The sequence below is a fragment of the Halichoerus grypus genome, chromosome 12 (assembly GCF_964656455.1).
Source record: "Halichoerus grypus chromosome 12, mHalGry1.hap1.1, whole genome shotgun sequence".
NCBI lineage: Eukaryota > Metazoa > Chordata > Mammalia > Carnivora > Phocidae > Halichoerus > Halichoerus grypus.
In genome coordinates, this window is record NC_135723.1 from 101124376 (window position 1) to 101142470 (window position 18095).

The following is an 18095-nucleotide window of genomic DNA, read 5'->3' on the forward strand; positions in this document are numbered from 1 at the left end:
GGGCTCTTATAACAAAATGCCATAGACTGGGGGTGGGGGACAGGCGGCGCTTAAACAACAGAATTTATTTCCCTCCATTCTGGAGGCTGGAAGTTCAACATCAAGGTGCCAGCAGGGCTGGTTTCCTCTGAGGCTTCTCTCCTTGGCTTGCAGATGGCCTTTCCTCTGGGCATGCACCCCAGGTGTCTCTTCCTCCTCTTACAGGGACACCGGTCCAATTGGATTACAGGCCACCCTTGTGGCCTCATTTAAACTCAGTTACCTCTTTAAAGACCCTATCTCCAAATAGGGTCTTTTTAGGAGCCAGTACTTCAACATATGATTTTAGGAAGGACACAACTCAGAGCATAACAGCGTTCTCTTCCAGTTGAAAAATGAGACACTAACCCACTGATGGGAATCTCTGACCACGGCCACAGGTGTGCTATCTTCAAGTGACACACGGGGCTGGCTGCTTTGTTGGGCACTCCATTTCAATGTGGGGGACCTGTCTACTCACCATAGAACAATTCTCCTGTCTCCTACCTCAGGTGTAGCGACCTGGCTGCCAGGAGCCTATGTGTGAGATGGGGAAGTGGGCAGGGTGATCAAACCCTCTGGATCCAAGGGACCCCCTTGACTTCAGCCCTGACCTTCCCTCTGTAGAGGCTGAGCCTCCTCAGTCCCATGTCTCCAGAGAAGAAATTGCCATGCTCCCATCTTGACTTTAAGGCACAGGGAGGGGTGAAGAGAGCTGACTGCTGTGCGTATAAACATGTGGTCTTCCCGAAGCCTCCCCACTCTGCATCTGACCTGCCTGCACCTCCAGGGCCCCGGCTGCCCTGGGGTTCCACCTCAGAGTCCCTTCCCTGTGTGCGTGGGGTCCTGGCTTCCTCCGGCTTCCTGCTTGTTACCTCATGTCCAGCAGCTTCCAGTCTTCCAAACCTGTGTTGAAATCTCAAGTGCACTGAGCTTCCCTCTACCACTCTTTTCCCAGGGGAGTTTTTAGATTTGTTTTTATTCACAATTGAGTCAAGGGGAGAGGCACAGACACACATTTTCAATCTGTCATCTCTAAAGGAAGCTTCTCAAGACTTTTCCTTTTTGATAAATTAGGAAATATTTCCAACAAAAGGGAAATATAGAGAAAAATATGAACACTTGTGGACACATCATCAAGCTTTATCAAACCTTATAATTTTGCCATATTTACTTAAGAGATTAAAAAAAAAATAAGGGACGCCTGGGTGGCTCAGTTGGTTAAGCGACTGCCTTCGGCTCAGGTCATGATCCTGGAGTCCCGGGATCGAGTCCCGCATCAGGCTCCCTGCTCGGCAGGGAGTCTGCTTCTCCCTCTGACCCTCCTCCCTCTCATGCTCTCTGTCTCTCATTCTCTCTCTCTCAAATAAATAAATAAAATCTTTAAAAAAAATAAAAAATAAAAAAATAAGTGTTAAGAACCCAGTAGGAGCCCTTCCCTCTTCCCAGTGCCCTCCCCCCTGGGAGTAATCACATCCTAAATTTGGTGGACCATTTGCCTGCGTGGGTTTTCCCCAACATTTGCTGCATACAGGTGTATCCATAAACAGTTGCGCTGCTTTTCATGTTTTCCATATGCATGCATGGAAAACATGCATCACACCCTGATTGGTTTTTTGTGCGACGTTATTGTGTTTACAATATTGATCCATGTAGCTCCAGTTGATCTGTTTCCTGTGTTGAGGGAATAGTTCACTTTATTAATTCTCCTATTGAGGGAAACTTGAGTTGCATGTAGTTTCGACTACAAACATTACTGCAGTAAATTCTTTTTTTTTTTTTTTTAAGATTTATTTGTTTATTTGTCAGAGAGAGAGAGAGAGCATGAGCAGGGGGAGGGGCAGAGGCAGAGGGAGAAGCAGGCTCCCCGCTGAGCAAGGAGCCCCAGGCAGGACTTCATCCCAGGACCCTGAGATCATGACCTGAGCTGAAGGCAGACGCTTAACCGGGTGAGCCAGCCAGGCGCCCCTGTGCAGTAAACATTCTTGTACAGATCTCATGATCCATGTAAGAGTCTCTTCAGGGCATGTTTCTAGGCATAGAAATGCATCAGCATACCATTTGCTTAAATTCCCCTGAGCTAGATAACTGCTAAAATGGTGGTACCATTTCATAGTCCCATCAGTGCTGGACCAGTTATCATTGCCCACTTTCCTTCCAGCATGTGAACTGTGTTTTTTTATATTTTTGAATTGGTGTCTAATCAGATTTTTAAAAATAGAGATTTAGGTTAACACTTCAAGATGGGTTGAGCATGAATAAGGGATGAGTGAACCTGCTTTCACTGTGTTTCCTTTAGCTGTAGGCTCAGGAGTGTGTGGCAGTTACTTTAAATGAGTGTATGTTTTATAAGCATGTTACACATTTTGATGTTAAGTGATCTTCTGAATATCAGTTTTAAGAGTTTTCACTAATAAAAAACAAGATATACTTTATCTCATCCAAGTATATGGGTAAATACATATCAAAATGATCCTGTTCTTAAGACACTGAAAATTGAATTTAAGCCAAGTAGATGATCTATAAATCATTGAGATATCTAATATAGTTTCTCTTAAATTCTTCTGACTTAGGAAATTTAAAAATGGACCTTCAAAAATGCTAGGTGTACAATGAGAGGTGTCATATTTCAATGTTTATTCTATGGATCCTTGACATTTGGGATCTGGACAGCTCTATTATATATATATATTCACCATAATCATGTAAGCAACTTGGAGAAGAAACCCCAGGGGCCTGCATTAATTTGGTCCCTTGGAAAAAAATTGCAACAGCAAATTACCCATGACGACAAGCTAATCCCAAGATCACGTGCAAGATTTGAAAGGCCTGACGAAGATGAAACTGCAGAATACCAAACCTTTTTAAAATCGGGTAAGTATTTTGATTTTCTCTATTAGCCTTATTTTAAGGGGGAAATATACCATACATTTAATATTTGGAAGAGGCAAAGAATGTCTTAGAGCAATTCAGTTTTTAAATTATAAAATATTTTACATATATACAGAAAATAGTGAAACAGGCATGTATCACCTAAATTTAACAATTTTTAATATAGTTTGCTATATTTATTTCAGAAAGTGTTGTTTTTTTCACAGAAATAAATGTTAATAGGTACCATTAAAGACTTCACCCCCTTCCTCCTACTCCCTTTACCCTCAGAGGTGGTAGTTAATCTGAGTTGATAGATATCTTTCTTCCCTTCCTTTATGTATGATCTCTAGCAAAATACACTATTATGTATTTTTAATGTGTTTGTAGATACTCCTAATGAATTGCAATGCTGCCGTGAATATGGATTATAAGTCTTTGTATGGACATATTTTGTTTCTCTTAGGTTTGGGACAGATGGAATGTACTGTAGGTATATGCTTAACTTTAAAGAAAATGACAACATGTTTTCAAGATAGCTATGTCATTTAATATCCCCTCTGGCAGTGTATGAGAATCCCTTTGCTCCAAATCTTCACTAACATTTGACAAGGTCAGCTTTTTAGATTTTAGCTATTCTAATGGGTAAGTAATGGTACCATTGTGGCCTTAATTTGCATTTCCCTGATGACTAATGATTTTGAGCACCTTTTCATGTGCTTAATGGCCACCCGTATATCTTCTTTTGTAAAGTGTCTCTTCAAGTCCTTTGTCCATTTTTAAATCGGGATGTTTGTCTTTTGATTTTTAAGATTTTTTCAAATGTATTTTGGATTCAAGTCCTTTGATATGTGAGTTGCAAATATTTTGTACAAGTCTGTGCCTTGTCTTTTTATTCCTTTTTAAAATTGAGACATAATTAACATATAACACCTTATTAATTTTAGAAGTACAGCAGAATGATTTGATGCATGTCTATATCGCAAAATGATCACCACAGTGAGTTTAGTTAACATCCATCACACACAGTTACAATTGTTTTTTCTTGTGATGAGATCTGTGTTGGCAACTTTCAGTACGCAATATCGTATTGTTAACCATCGTCTCCATGCTGTACATTTTTTATTCTCTTTTGAATGATGTCATTCAAGAAGAAAAATTTTAAATTTTGATGTTCATTTCATCCCAATTTCTTGTATGGTTCATGTTTTTTTATGTTTTATTGAAGTAACCTTTGCCTACCTCAAGTTCACAAAGATTCCTTTCTATGTTTTCTTTTAGAAATTTTAGATTTTAGGTTTTACTTTACATTTTACATTAGGGCCATGGTCCATTTTGAGTGAATTTCTGTCTTTTGATTTTTAAGATTTTTTGGGATGGGAGGTAAGGATCAATGTTCATTTTTTCCTGTGTGGATATCCATTTTGTCCAGCATCATTTCTTGAAAAAAATCTCCCTTTTTTCATCTTGGCACCTTTCAAAAATCAGCTGACTGTTTTTGTTGGGTCTCTTTCTGAATTCTATTCTCACTCTTTCCAAAATTGTTTTGGTTATTCTAGGTCGTTAGATTGTTCAGATGGGTTTTAGAAACAGTTTGTCAATTTCTTCAAAAGAGACTGCTGGTATTTTTAATTGCATTGGCTCTATAGATCAATTTGGGGAGAATTGACATCTTATAATATGGCTTCAGCTGTATGGCACATATTTTGATATGTTGAATTTTCATTTTCATTCAGTTCTCTATATTTTTATATTCCCTTTGAGACTTTCTCTTTGGATTATTTGGAAGTAGATTGTTTAATTTCAGAATCTGAGTAATTTTCTACTGTCTACTACTGACATCCAATTTGATTCCATTATAGTCAGAAAATACACTCTGTATGATTTCAATTCTTCTAGGTTTTTTGAGGTTTGCTTTATGATCCAGAATATGGTCCGTCTCTGGTGACTGCTCCATGCACACTTGGAAAAACAGTGTATTCGCTATTGTGGGTGCAGTAGTCTTTACGTACACATCAACTAGATCCTGTTGGTTGACTGTACTGTTCAGCTCTTCTATGTCCTTGCCGAGGTTTTGGCTGGTAGTTCTGTCAGTTGCTAGGAGAGGGTGTTGAAGACCCCAACTATAATTGTGGATTTGTCAGGTTCTACTTTATCTCTATTAGTTTTTGCTTCATGTATTTTGAGACTGTTTTTTGACGTGTTTCTGTTTGAAATCATTATGTCTCACTGGTGCACTGAATCTTTATCATAAGGTAATGTCTCTGTCTCTACTAATTTTCTCTGCTCTGAAATCTATTTTATCTAATATTAATATAGCCACTCCTACTTTTTTTTAAGTAGGCTCCACGCCCAAAGTGGGGCTTGAACTCACAACCCTGAGATCAAGAGTCACATGCTCTATCGATCGAGCCATGCAGGCACCGCAGCTGCTTTTTTGATTAATATTTGCAAATACATCCTTTGCTGTCCTTTTATTATCAATCTACCTATGTTTCACTGAAGTAAGTTTCTTGTAGATAGCATATTGTTGGAACACTTTTTAAATCCACTCTATTAATCTATGCTTTTAACTGGTATATTTAGATCATTTGCATTTAAGACAATTATTGATGTCAGAGTTTCTCAGCCATTTTATTTATTTTTTGTTTATTTCCTCTGTTTCTCAATCTTCTGTTTCTCTTATCTTTCTGTGAGTTACTTGAACATTTTCAAAATTCCATCTTGATTTATTTAAAGTGTTTTTTAAAAGATTGCTTTGTATGGTTTTATTAGTGGTTGCTGTAGGTGTTACTCGATACATCTATAACTTACCACAGTCTCCTTGAATCAATGTTTTGCCTCTTCAAGTAAAGTGTAAACAGTTCCTTAGCCTCCTCAATTTAAAAATATGATTGTCTTTGGTATTGAGCACCACATCAGATGGTGTTATAATTGTGGCTTCAAAAGTCAAATATGATTTAGGAAACTCATGAGAGTTTCTTAATGAGTCTATCATATTTACCCCTATTTTTATCCATTTTGATGTTCTTTTTTCTTTTCTGAAGTTCCAACCCTCCTCTGTTACCATTTCCTTGTTTAGAGAACTTTCTTTTGCTGCTCTTTAAGGGTGGGTTTGCTAGTCACAAATTCTTAGTTTTTCTTCACTTGGGAGTGTCTTCGTTTTCTCATAATTCCCAAAGGATATTTTTGCTGGGTATAGAATTTGATGTTGACAGTTCTTTCCTTTCAGCATTCAAAAATGTTGTCACTTCCTTCTCTCCTCCATGATTTCAAATGAGAAATCCAGTCATTCAGATTGTTCCTCTGTGAGTCCTGCGTTTTTTCTCTCTGGCTGCTTTCAAGAGTTGTCCTTTGTCTTCAGTTTTCAGAAGTTCAATTATGATGTGTCCTGCCATGGATTTCTTTGGTTTATCCTACTTGGGGGTTTGCTCAGCCTCCTGAGTCTATAGATGTCCAGCTTTCATTGAATTTGGGAAGTTTCCAGCCTCATTTCCGAGAGTACTTTTTCAGTCCCACTATGACTCCTCTCTTTCCAGGGCTCTGATAATACAAAGATCAGCTCTTTTGTTGTCGGTACACAAGTTCCTGAGACTGTTTTTTTTCTTGTTTTCTCTGTTGTTCGGATTGGGTGGATTCCATTGATCAGCCATCACTCTGCTATTAAGCCTGCCCAGCGAATTTTTTATTTAGACTATTGTATTTTTTAGTTCTATACTTTCCTTTTTTTTTTTTTTTTTATAACTTCTATTTCTTTGCTGAGATCTTCCCTTTTCCATTTGTTTCTGAGCACGTTTATGAAGGCTGCTTTAACATCCTGGTCAGATCATTCGACCTCTGGTTCATCTTGGTGTTGGCACCTCTTGATTGTCTTTTCATTCAGTTTGAGATCTCTGGTTCTTAGTATGACAAAGGATTCTCTGTTGTATTCAGGGTGTTTTGAATATTATGAAACTCTGGGTCCTAATTAAGCTTCTTTATTAGCAGGCCATCCCCTACTGAGATGCAGCACAAGGGTCAAGGGTTGGGTGGGTGGGTATTCTAGGCTTCCTGCTGGGCCTGTGGACACCACCCCACCAACCAGGGAGCAGGTGCACTGCCTCCCTGAGTGTGGGGGGAAGTTCAGCTCCCCCTTTGGTAACATGGGGCATAGACTTGCATGAAATTGTTGTCTCTGAGTTGGCTCCCCAGTAGGCCTCATGGACACCAGGGTTAGGAGACAGGAAGCAGTGTCACTACCCAGCCTTGCGTAAACTGCTTCTCTCTTGTTGCCACCAGGTGGGATAGAGGTTTAGCTCTCCACTGGGCTCTGCTGACATGAGGGGCAGAGGGTATGTGGAGTGTGACTAGTCCCACCTTGCACCCCCTGGATGAGCCTTGTTGCTGCCATGTGGGCTTAGAGGCTCAGCATGCCATTGACATGGCACTATCTTGGGGAGAATCAGAGCTCCACCTGCTTCCCCCAGACCAGCTTATGGAGGATCAGCTCCCTGCTCAGCTTGCCCACACCACCCATGTAGGTAATCAGAGCTCTGCCTGCTTCTGCCAGGAAGGGGGACGAAAAGGGTAGGTTCTGCTCAGGACCCCCCACATCACTGCCTGCTGCTCCCTTGGGTGTGGTGAAACGCCCACTCCCTGCCCACTGCACTGAAGCCACAGGGGTTGGTGTGGTTCTCCCACTGCTGCTTGACTTGACTAGAATAGGTCCGGCCATGGCCGTGTGGCTAAAGGGACCAGGCTTATCTTGGAGTTTTTTTGTGTGTGTGTGCCTATTGGTGGTTCTACTTGGAGGCTTCTACAGACCTCTGTCTGGGATTTATGGGAGGCAACAGGGAAATCAGGAGCTCACCGTGTCCTTCCTCCCTTCCTGAGGTCTGCCTCAGGAATCTGCCTGTTCGTTTCGACCTTTCAGAGAACCTCCTATCCTTATCTGTTGTGTCATGTCCAGGATTTCTCAGGTGCAAGAAAGAGGGCCTAATGGAAATGGGGTTACTGCATCTTGAAGAGAATCCCTTTTATATATAATCTAGCCTTTTATATCTGTTTTGGAAAGCACTTCATAAGCATTGGAAAAGAAAGTTTATTCTTCAAAAACAAAGCAAAATATAAATCCACTAAGGAAATATAATGAATTACATTAATCAAATTCTTTCTCTCTCTCTGATTTAGAGTTGTTCTTAAAATATTCCATTACTGTTTATTTGTGGCAATATATATTGATATTTCTAATGATTTTAATGTATTTTACTGCAGCAATATTTGATGTCTGCAAGCTAATTCTTTTTTTTTTGTTTGTTTGTTTTTTTGGGTTTTTTTAAGATTTTATTTATTTATTTGACAGAGAGATAGAGAGAGAACAAGTAGGCAGAGAGGCAGGCAGAGGGAGAGGGAGAAGCAGACTCCCAGCTGAGCAGGGAGCCCAATGCGGGGCTCGATCCCAGGACGCTGGGATCATGACCGAAGGCAGCCGCTTAACCGACTGAGCCACCCAGGTGCCCCTGCAAGGTAATTCTTATTTAGTCTTTATTGTGACTTATTCTTACTGTGAGTATAAAATGACTTTCCGGATGCTCCTTCCAGTGAATTCTGTACTTTTTTAAATGATATTTTGACTCCTGTGTTCTTAGACCATTCTTTTAAGCATTTTAGTTCATGCTGTTTATCTTTCCTGATTATATTTTGTTTCTTCATTGACATCTAAGAGTTTTTATTTTTTAATAGGAAATTTACTCCATCTTCATTAATTGTTATGACTGGTGTGTTTGGGTTGGCCTCTGGCATCTTGTTTTATTCTCTGCAATGGAATTTCAGGAGAGGGGTTTTAGCTCTCCTTTCCCACCTTTCCTAAATCCCTCAGTTACAGTTATTTCACACGACAGTTGTGAATCATGATGGAACCAAGGAGGCCAAGCACTTCCTTCCCTAAAGAGACTGAATGTCCAAAGGCTAGCTTGTTTTTCATACTTTGCTAAGGAATCTGCTTTGATTTTAGCCTTATCATCTGGAGGTAGTGTAGGTTCCAGGAAAATGACTGGCTCATTATAAAAGGAGTGAATTCAGGAAATGGTTGTTCTTATTATCCTTTATCAAAGTGATGGGAGTAAATCTGTACTTAGGTAACTGTAATTACCCTTTCTTGCAGGTAAGGATTCTAACTATTCAAAACCAGAATATATTGCTGGATTTTTAAAATATGGATTTAATGCCATTCTCAGTGAAAGCTTGGGCAGTGAGAGAGATGTGCCAGATACCAGGAATAAAATGTATGTTAATCCTCATTTTTTTATTGAGGTATAATTGTCATGTAAGATTATATTAGTTTCCAGTGTACAACATAATGATTTGATATTTATATATATTGCCAAATGATCACCACAATAAGTCTAGATAACATTGGCTACCATGCATAGTTACAAAAGGTATTTGTGTGTGTGTGATGAGAACTTTTAAGATCTACTCTCTTTGCCACTTTCAAATAAGCAGTATAGTAATATTAACCATAGTCACCCTGTGGACATTATATCCCCCATGACTTACTTATTTTATAATAGAGCTTTGTTTTGCCCACTGCCTTCCTCTGGCAACCACCAGTCTGTCCTCTGTATTTATGAGGTTGGGTTTTGGAGGTTTGGTTGGTTGGTTGTTTTTAGATTCTACATGTAAGTGAGATCATACGGTATTTATCTTTCTCTGACTTATTTCATTTAGTGTAATGCCCTCAGGAAAGATGTCATTCTTTTTTATGCTGAAAAGTATTCCGTTGTGTATATAATAGCACATTTTTCTTTATCCATTCATCCACTGATGGACAGTTAGGTTGTTTCCATGTCTTGCTATTATAAATAATGCTGCTGTGAACATAGGGGTGCATGTATCTTTTTGAGTTAGTGTTTTCATTTTCTTAAATAAATACCCAGAATTGAAAGCGTTGGATCTTATCTTAGCCCCTTTCTAAATTTTTTTTAAAGATTTTATTTATTTACTTGACAGAGACATAGCACAGATAGGCAGAGCGACAGGCAGAGGGAGAGGGAGAAGCAGCCTCCCCGCTGAGCAGGGAGACCAATGGGGGACTCGATCCCAGGACCCTGGGATCATGACCTGAGCCGAAGGCAGATGCTTAACCAACTGAACTACCCAGGCACCCCTATTTTTAATTTTTTGAGGACCCTCCATGCTGTTTTCCACAGTGGCTGCACCAGTTTGCATTCCCACCAGCAGTGCACGAGGGTTCGCTTTTCTTCACATCCTCTTCAACACTTGTTATTTCTTGTCTTTTTGGTAATGCCATCCTAACAGGTGTGAGAGGATATCTCATTGTGGTTTGATTTGCATTTCCCTGATCATTAGTGATGTTGAGCACCTTTTCATGTACCTGTTGGCCATCTGTCTGCCTTCTTTGGAAAAATATCTATTCAGATCTTCTGCCCATTTTTTAATTGAATTGTTTGTTTGCTATTGAGTTTTATGAATTCTTTATACATTTTAGATATAAACCCCTTGTCAGATATATGATTTTCTCGCATTCAGTAGGATGCCTTTTCATTTTGTTGATGATTTCCTTTGCTCTGTGGGGGCTTTTTAGCTTGATGGAGTCCCACTTATTTATTTATACTTTTCTTGCCTTTGCTTTTGGTACCAGATCCAAAAAATCATCACCAAGACTGATGTCAAGAAGCTTACAGCCTCTGTTTTTTTCTAGGATTTTTATGGTTTCAGGTTTTACATTCAAGTCTTTAATCTATTTCAAGTTAATTTTTGTGTATGGTGTAAGATAGTGATCCAGTTTCATTCTTTTGCATGTGGCTGTCCAGTTTTCCCATCACCATTTATTGAGGAGACTGTCCTTTCCCCATTGTATATTCTTGGCTCCTTTGTCATAATTAATTAATCATATATGTATGATTTTATTTCTGGACTCTCTATTCTGTTCTATTGATCTATATGTCTGTTTTTATGCCAATACCAAACTGTTTTAATTACCATAGCTTTGTAATAGAGTTTGAAATCAGAGAGTGTGATATGCCTCCAGCTTTGTTCTTGTTTTCTCGAAATTGCTTTGCCTCGTCAGCATTTTCTGTGGTTTCATACAAATTTTAGGATTCTTTGTTTTATTTCTAGGAAAAATACCATTGGAATTTTGATATGGATTGCACTGAATCTGTAGATTGCTTTGGGTATGGACATCTTAACAATGTCAAGTTCTTCCAATCTATGAGCACAGAATATCTTTCCGTTTGTTTGTGTCTTCTTTAATTTCTTTTCACTAATGTCTTATAGTTTTCCAGTGTACAAGTCTATCAGTGAATACATATTAATTTTTTAAATAAACAGTTACTAACCATATTTTAATTTTGGCATATTAGAAGTTTTCCTGTTTTTAGGACTTGGAGTCAGATAATTCAAGAGCCTATTTCAAAATTCTAGAGTTTATAGTGTGGAGAACACCTTCCCCAGTTGCACCAGATGTGTTCTAGGGATTTACAAGAATTGCATTGCCCACAAGATCTTTTTATTAAATTTGGCCAAAGGGATATTTCTTATACAAAATGCTTCAGACAGCTACGTATTTTTTTATTCAAAATCTGCTTTTTCTCATTGTTCTCATTTGTGTTGGTGCCTTTTTTTAAACTTGTGGTAAACTGGACATAAAGTAAAATGTACCATTTTCACCATTTTTAACTGTACAATTCAGTGGCATTGAGTACATTCACATCGTTTTAGAACTATCATCACCATCCATCTCCAGAACTTTTTCATTAAACATGGACTCGCCATTCTTTCCTCCCTCTGGTCCCCTGTACTTTCTATCTCTGTGAATATTAACTACTCTAGGTACCTCGTAGAAATGGAATCATACGGTATTTGCCTGACTTATTCCACGTAGCGTAATGTCCCCAAGTTTCGTTCACGTTGTAGCGTGTGCCTCAGTGGTTCTGAGGGCTCCAGCTCAAGAGGGTTGGCACTCTCTCTTAACTAAATGAGAAGCACTTAAGGAATGTAGGCATCTTCCAGTAACACGGAGACAAAATCCAAGCTCCAGGAAACAGGAGAAAGTGGGGCCCACTGTGTCTTGTTGCAACTTGTGTGTAACACGAACACTTCAAACCACAAATATATTGGGGGTATAGCTCAGTGGTAGAGCATTTGACTGCAAACCACAAATATACGAATCAATAAAGCATCTAGGTAGCTAAATACCACTTAAGATGAGGCACACTCGAGAGACGTTGTGTTTACACGTGATGACACAAAGGAAAAGAATTTAAATTTATTCAAGCCATAGAACATGATATGAATTTAATTTAGAGGACTTTTTTTTTTTTTTAAAGATTTATTTATTTATTTTAGGGGGAGGGAGGGGCAGATGGAGAGGAAGAGAGAATCCTAAGCACACTCCCCGCTGAGCGTGGAGAGCGACGCCAGACCTCCACCTCATGACCCTGAGATCATGACCTGAGCCAAAATCAAGAGTCAAAAGCTTAACTGACAACACCACCCAGGTACCCCTGGGGACAACTTTTTTCTTAACTGGATAGTGAACTACCACAAAGGAAAGCCAATATTTTTGAATGTCTGTAAGCTATGAATTTCTTGCCACACCATCAACTCTTCTCCCTAAATCTCATCTCCTAAAATAGTGCAGCTACCTTTACTTCCTTTCCCCCATGCACATGATTGTTAGGAAAACCAGAAACTTTAGAGAGAGGCAGTCCAAAGAGAGAAGTGAACTTGGAAGTTTGAGTATTCAGAATATTAACTTATTTAATAGGAAATTCAATTATGTACAGGGTACACTTGTGTTTAAAATAAATTTCAACTACTGTTGGAGTCCAAGCAGATTTTCAGCCATTGTTATACTAATCCTATTATTCCATTAAGTGGGATTTCCATTTCAGCTGTGCCTTAAAATTCACATGATTGTTTTCACTAGCCATGGAAATATTTGGTACAGATATTTGAAGAGTACATTTTTTATGTTGCTTGGTCTTCTGATTTAATTTTTTATCTTTTAACTTTTCAATTTTGAAATAATTTCAGACTTACAAAATGGTTGCAAAAATACCTCAAAGAATTCCTATATAGCCTTTTCTTAGATTCCCCAAATGTTAACATCTTCCATACCCTCAGAACCAGAACAATGAACAAAACCAGGAAATTAACATTGATACAATACCATTAGCTAATCTACAGACATGATTCAAATGTTTACATTTGCCCCACTGGCGTCCTTTTTCTGGAAGGACCCAACCCAAGACCCCAGATTGCATGTGGTGTTCCCAAGCCCTTGGTTTTCTTTCATCTGAAACCATTCCTAAGTCTTTATCTTTCATGAGGTCTAACCAGTTATTTTCTAGAATGTTCTTCAGTTTGAGTTTGATGTTACCTTGCGATCAAATCCGGGTCATGCTTTTTGGCAGGAATACCATAGAAGTGATCGTGTGTCATCCTCAGAGCACTGCATCAGGAGGCACTTGATGTCCATTTGTCCCATTACCAGTGAAGTGACTGTGGGTGAAATTATTTTCAATCACTTGACTGAAACAGAAGCTGTCAAATTGCTGCACTGTAAAATGATTATTTAGCCTTTTGTAATTAATAAGTGTGCAGATTTCTTTTAAATGTTAATCACAGAAAACCTGGCATTTATATATTTAAAAAAAAACACAAAAAGGGGCAAGTCAACATACCCCCAGTCCTATTGCTTTTTCTCCTGTGTTAGTGCACAAGGTGTGTAAGCCAATAACCTCCCTCCCTACTCAGTACACTCTGTGTCTGTCTCTGTGCCCTAATTTTCCCTTTTTGCCAGGACACCAGTCTATTGGACTAGGTCACCATAATGACATTTCCCTCATCGTTTCTGCAACAATCCCATTTCCAAATAAGGCCACATCCTGAGGTACTGGGGGTTCAGACTTCAACATATGAATTTGGGGGAGACACAATTCAGCCCACAATAGTCCAGCTTTATACTGTACTCTTGTTGATCTGTATGATCAGCAAAGAATAGAGCAGCTAACCAAGGACCACCAAACTTGGGCCTTGTCCAAATTTCTTTTACCCTGAAAAACTGCTTACTTAGGTGAGAAAAGTTTAGGTCAGAAAAGACCACAGCAACATTTATCAATTAATTTTGGAGAGACTCATACACCCAGGGGCCTAAAGAGACCTGGTGTGACATAGTCTCAGGCCCCTTCACTATCATTGTCTCATTCCTCCGAAGGGACTCTGTTTATCTACAGTTTTCTTAAAAAGATGCCCAGGACTGGATATAATGCTAGAGATGTGACCTAAGTAGCACCCGTTCACCCTGGACCATCATGTCCCTCATTCTTGTGCTGTCCTTTCATTGTCCCCCACCCCGTCTCTCTCATCTCCTTCCTCTTGGAGAACTCCGTGATCTTCCCGGAATTTAAGCCTGTGGGTCGTTCTCCTGCTTGTCTCTGTGAAGCCACGTGTAGGATGTGCTCCCCCCGCCCCCTTCCCAGCCGCTCAGCCCTCTCCCTGGTCCCACTCCCTGCAGCACGATGGCAGCATCTACGTGGTAGGCACATCTTCATCTAGTCTTGGGTAAAAGTGTTCACTAGGGAAGTCCCTCTTCTTCCATGGTGACACCTGCCCATGCATACGCTGTGGGTCTGTGTGGGATACCTGTAGGCTTGCCCCCACCCAGCGCCTCCTTTACTGGCATTTCCTGCCCCACTTCTCTTTCCACAAAGTTGCAGTGGGAATAGTGACTTCGATTTTAACCCCACTCGCTGGCCACAGTCCATTAGCCCAGCGACGGGCACCTGAGCCAGGCTGGGCCAGTGAATCCTCACCTCTGACTTTTTGAGAAAAAGCAAGTCTTACCAGTTTCTCCTTGGGTGCTGGACCATAAGATATGCTGATGTTGGCCACATTTCCCACTCTGTGGAATAAAGAAGTGGAAACGAGCCAGGCTGCAGAGAGAGGATAAGAATTGTATAATGAGCCTGGTGTGATTCTTTCTATCTGCCAGGCATTGTTCTGAACATCTGACGTTTTAATTCATTGAACCCTCCCAACCTATGAAGTAGGCTGATGTTATTACAGTTACTATTATTCCCAGATGTAAAGGCAAGAACAGAAATGGACCAAGTGTCCAGGTGACTTTCAAGCCTCTAGCTCCAGTCATTCTTGAAGTTTCCATCGGAACAACTGTCACTACGTCCTGTGGGACATTTGGGTCCCTTTCCAATATACTTCCCTTTCTTATGCTTAAGCTAGCTCCAGTGGGCCTGTCATTTACAACCAAAGTATTTCAAAATACAACCAACTCATGTAGCAATTCAAACAATAATTAATAGCTAATAACTAATATTATTAGAATTCAGCTCTTGTTTTTTTCTCTCATGTGCACAAAAATAATAACACATTTTTGTCAAATCCTTGGAAGAAATCCAATTACACCATATCCACTGCATTTCTTTGCCACAGCAAACTAAAGCACAAGATTTTCTTTGAAGATAGTACAATGAAGTTAATTTGAACCTTTCAATGTGTATAAGTGTATTAATACACTTTTATAATAGAAACCAAAATATAGGTATAATTCATGTTTATACTATGTTCAACATAGACTTATGATGGCCAAAACAGAGTCTCCAGGGAAGAGCAATTATTGCTGACATTAAGAAGGGAGTGATTTAGAAAATACTAGAATAGCATAAGCAGTTAAAGAAGCTTTTGTATTTTAATTTTGGTATTTTCAACTGTAGTGTCACCTTATTATAATGATCAATTAAGGGAATAAAGAGAAAAAATGCAAATAAAGAAAAGTGCTTCAGCGAGACCCCAAATCATTTTTTCTTTCCTTTTATTTATGCCTGCAGGTGTCTTCAAAAACATTACCCAGCCAACCTACCCACTGCCAGCGTGGTTATCTGCTTCCACAATGAGGAATTTAATGCCTTGTTTCGGACCATGTCTAGTGTCATAAACCTCACGCCACAACACATCCTTGAAGAAATTATTCTGGTAGATGACATGAGCAACTTTGGTAAGACAGAGCGCCATCCACCTGTCATCTGCTTTGGAGGCAGTGCGACCTCTGACGGCACGTGCGTGATTTTACACTTTCTAGACGTTTTACATTCGGCGGGTGTCGAGGCAGGCGCTGTTGGTACACCGGTGGGGGTGTAAACGCCGGTCCCTGTCCTGTGGTGGTGGGCTCACGGGTGGTTAGCGCTTCCGTGAGGTGGCTGAATGTAGGGGCACCAACCTGGTCTTCAGAGATCACGGATGACATTCAGGAAGAAGCGACATCTAAACTGAGGTCTGAGTTATCCAGATGGAGAGGAGGAGGAAAGTTTTAGGCAGAGGCGACAGCACCGTAAAGGCCCAGAGGCCAGAGGTAACGTGGTGAGGTGGGAATAGTCCTGTACTTTATGCAGTATATGTATGAGTATAGCATTGGGGGAGGGGTGGACAGAAAACCACAGCTATGAAAAGGCCACACGGCTTGTGTTGGAATTTTCTCTGGAGAAATGGAGTGCTATTACAGGCTTAATGCAGGGGAGTGACATGACCCAAGTCCTCCTCAGGAAATAATTCTTTTTTTTTTTTGAAATTTTTTTAAAGATTTGTTTATTTGAGGGCGCCTGGGTGGCTCAGTTGGTTAAGCGACTGCCTTCGGCTGAGGTCATGATCCTGGAGTCCCGGGATCGAGTCCCGCATCGGGCTCCCTGCTTGGCGGGGAGTCTGCTTCTCCCTCTGACCCTCCTCCCTCTCATGCTCTCTGTCTCTCATTCTCTCTCAAATAAATAAATAAAATCTTTAAAAAAAAAAAAAAAAAAGATTTGTTTATTTGAGAGAGAGAATGCGGGGAGAGGCAAGGGAGAGGGAGAGAGAGACCCAAGCAGACTCCGCACCGAGTGCGGAGACCAACGTAGGGCCTGATCCCATGACCCTAAACTAAGATCAGGCCTGAGCCGAAACCAAGAGTCAGAAGCTCAACCTACTGCACCACCCAGGCGCCCCCCATGAATGAATTCTAATCACACTAACTGCAGTCAAGTGCATGTTCCTCCCTGCTCAGTGGTTTTAAAGAGTTGTGATACTAGCACAAAATCTGATTAAATGCACTTGGCATTTGAAATGAGTTGTCCTTTTTACAACCGAATTATAAACCCGAGGCAAGCCAAGGGGACCCAGATTAATGAAAAGCTTCTTGGAGTCTGCAGGTCCCTGTGGGGTCCATTTCCCGTGGAAGCAATATTTTCAGTATTGGATAGGTTTCCTGCCTAAAAGTTAACCTATTCCTCTGTGAATCTGACCCACTGCGGGCTGGGAAAGGAAATGAGGAGAGACAGAAGGAAGATGAACAGGCAGGGGTAGAAAACAGGACATCCCAGGAGATTCACCTGAGGGGAAGGGACTTGAGGTGTGTCAAGTGGAAGGTGGAAAATAGCTCAAGCTAATGTCGGCTACATTTAGGGATTTCACACGTTGGCCAGGCACTACTGTTTATGACATTATTTCTCCAGGAGCCGCTGTTTCTACGATTGTGCACAGGAGGGGCTGTGTGGAGATGGTCAGATTCCTAATGGGATCAGTAGCACTGAGCAGCAGATTTGGCCGCATGCTGGGCAGGGGACGGGGTGGAGGGGATCTTCTGCTAGACTGTGGAGTTCTAACTGCTCACCTACAAGGACAAGGGTCCTGCTACGGACATACAGTTCCAGGATGGCCATGGGACACCTCCCCAAGCCTTTCAGAACCATGCCATGAGTTCAGAGACACACCCTGTGACCGCTCATAAGTTCTCTAGGCACCAGGGGAATCACCACTGATGCCCAACATCTGGGTGTGCTGCCAGACCAGATACCGTGACTTCTCCTCCTCGATCCATGTTCACCTAGTTTGTGATTTCACCTGCTCCACCAAGGAGGCTACTGTTTGCCCCATGCAGAAGCTCAAACACACACAGGAAACAGGGTGTTCTGTACTCTGATGGGGCTCAGGATACTCACATTCCTGCTTTAGTTCACAGTGGTTTCACACGGGCTCTAGGAGAACGATGCGAACTTCAGCTTGCCTTTCCCAGCTGATACCAGTAGGCACTTCCGCTGGACTCCCTCAGCCTGGGCAGCAGTGGACGGGGGGCCCACTGAGTTATGCGAGAGGCACGTCCAGAGCTGACCTGCTGCCATGCATCTTTCTCATGGTCCTGGGCCCTCTTGAGC

The 18095-nt window shown here is 40.9% G+C and overlaps 1 protein-coding gene across 1 annotated transcript in view; it reads left to right on the forward strand.

Moving 5' to 3' along the window:
- The window catches only part of GALNTL5 (polypeptide N-acetylgalactosaminyltransferase like 5), a 110865-nt gene that overhangs the window by 64688 nt on the left and 28082 nt on the right, over positions 1 to 18095 (forward strand). Inside the window, exons 5-7 of the mRNA XM_078059770.1 lie at positions 2592 to 2892; positions 9032 to 9152; positions 15744 to 15910. Of these exons, the coding sequence (XP_077915896.1) occupies positions 2631 to 2892; positions 9032 to 9152; positions 15744 to 15910 (550 nt within the window). The 5' untranslated portion in view covers positions 2592 to 2630. The remainder of the gene's footprint in view (positions 1 to 2591; positions 2893 to 9031; positions 9153 to 15743; positions 15911 to 18095) is intronic.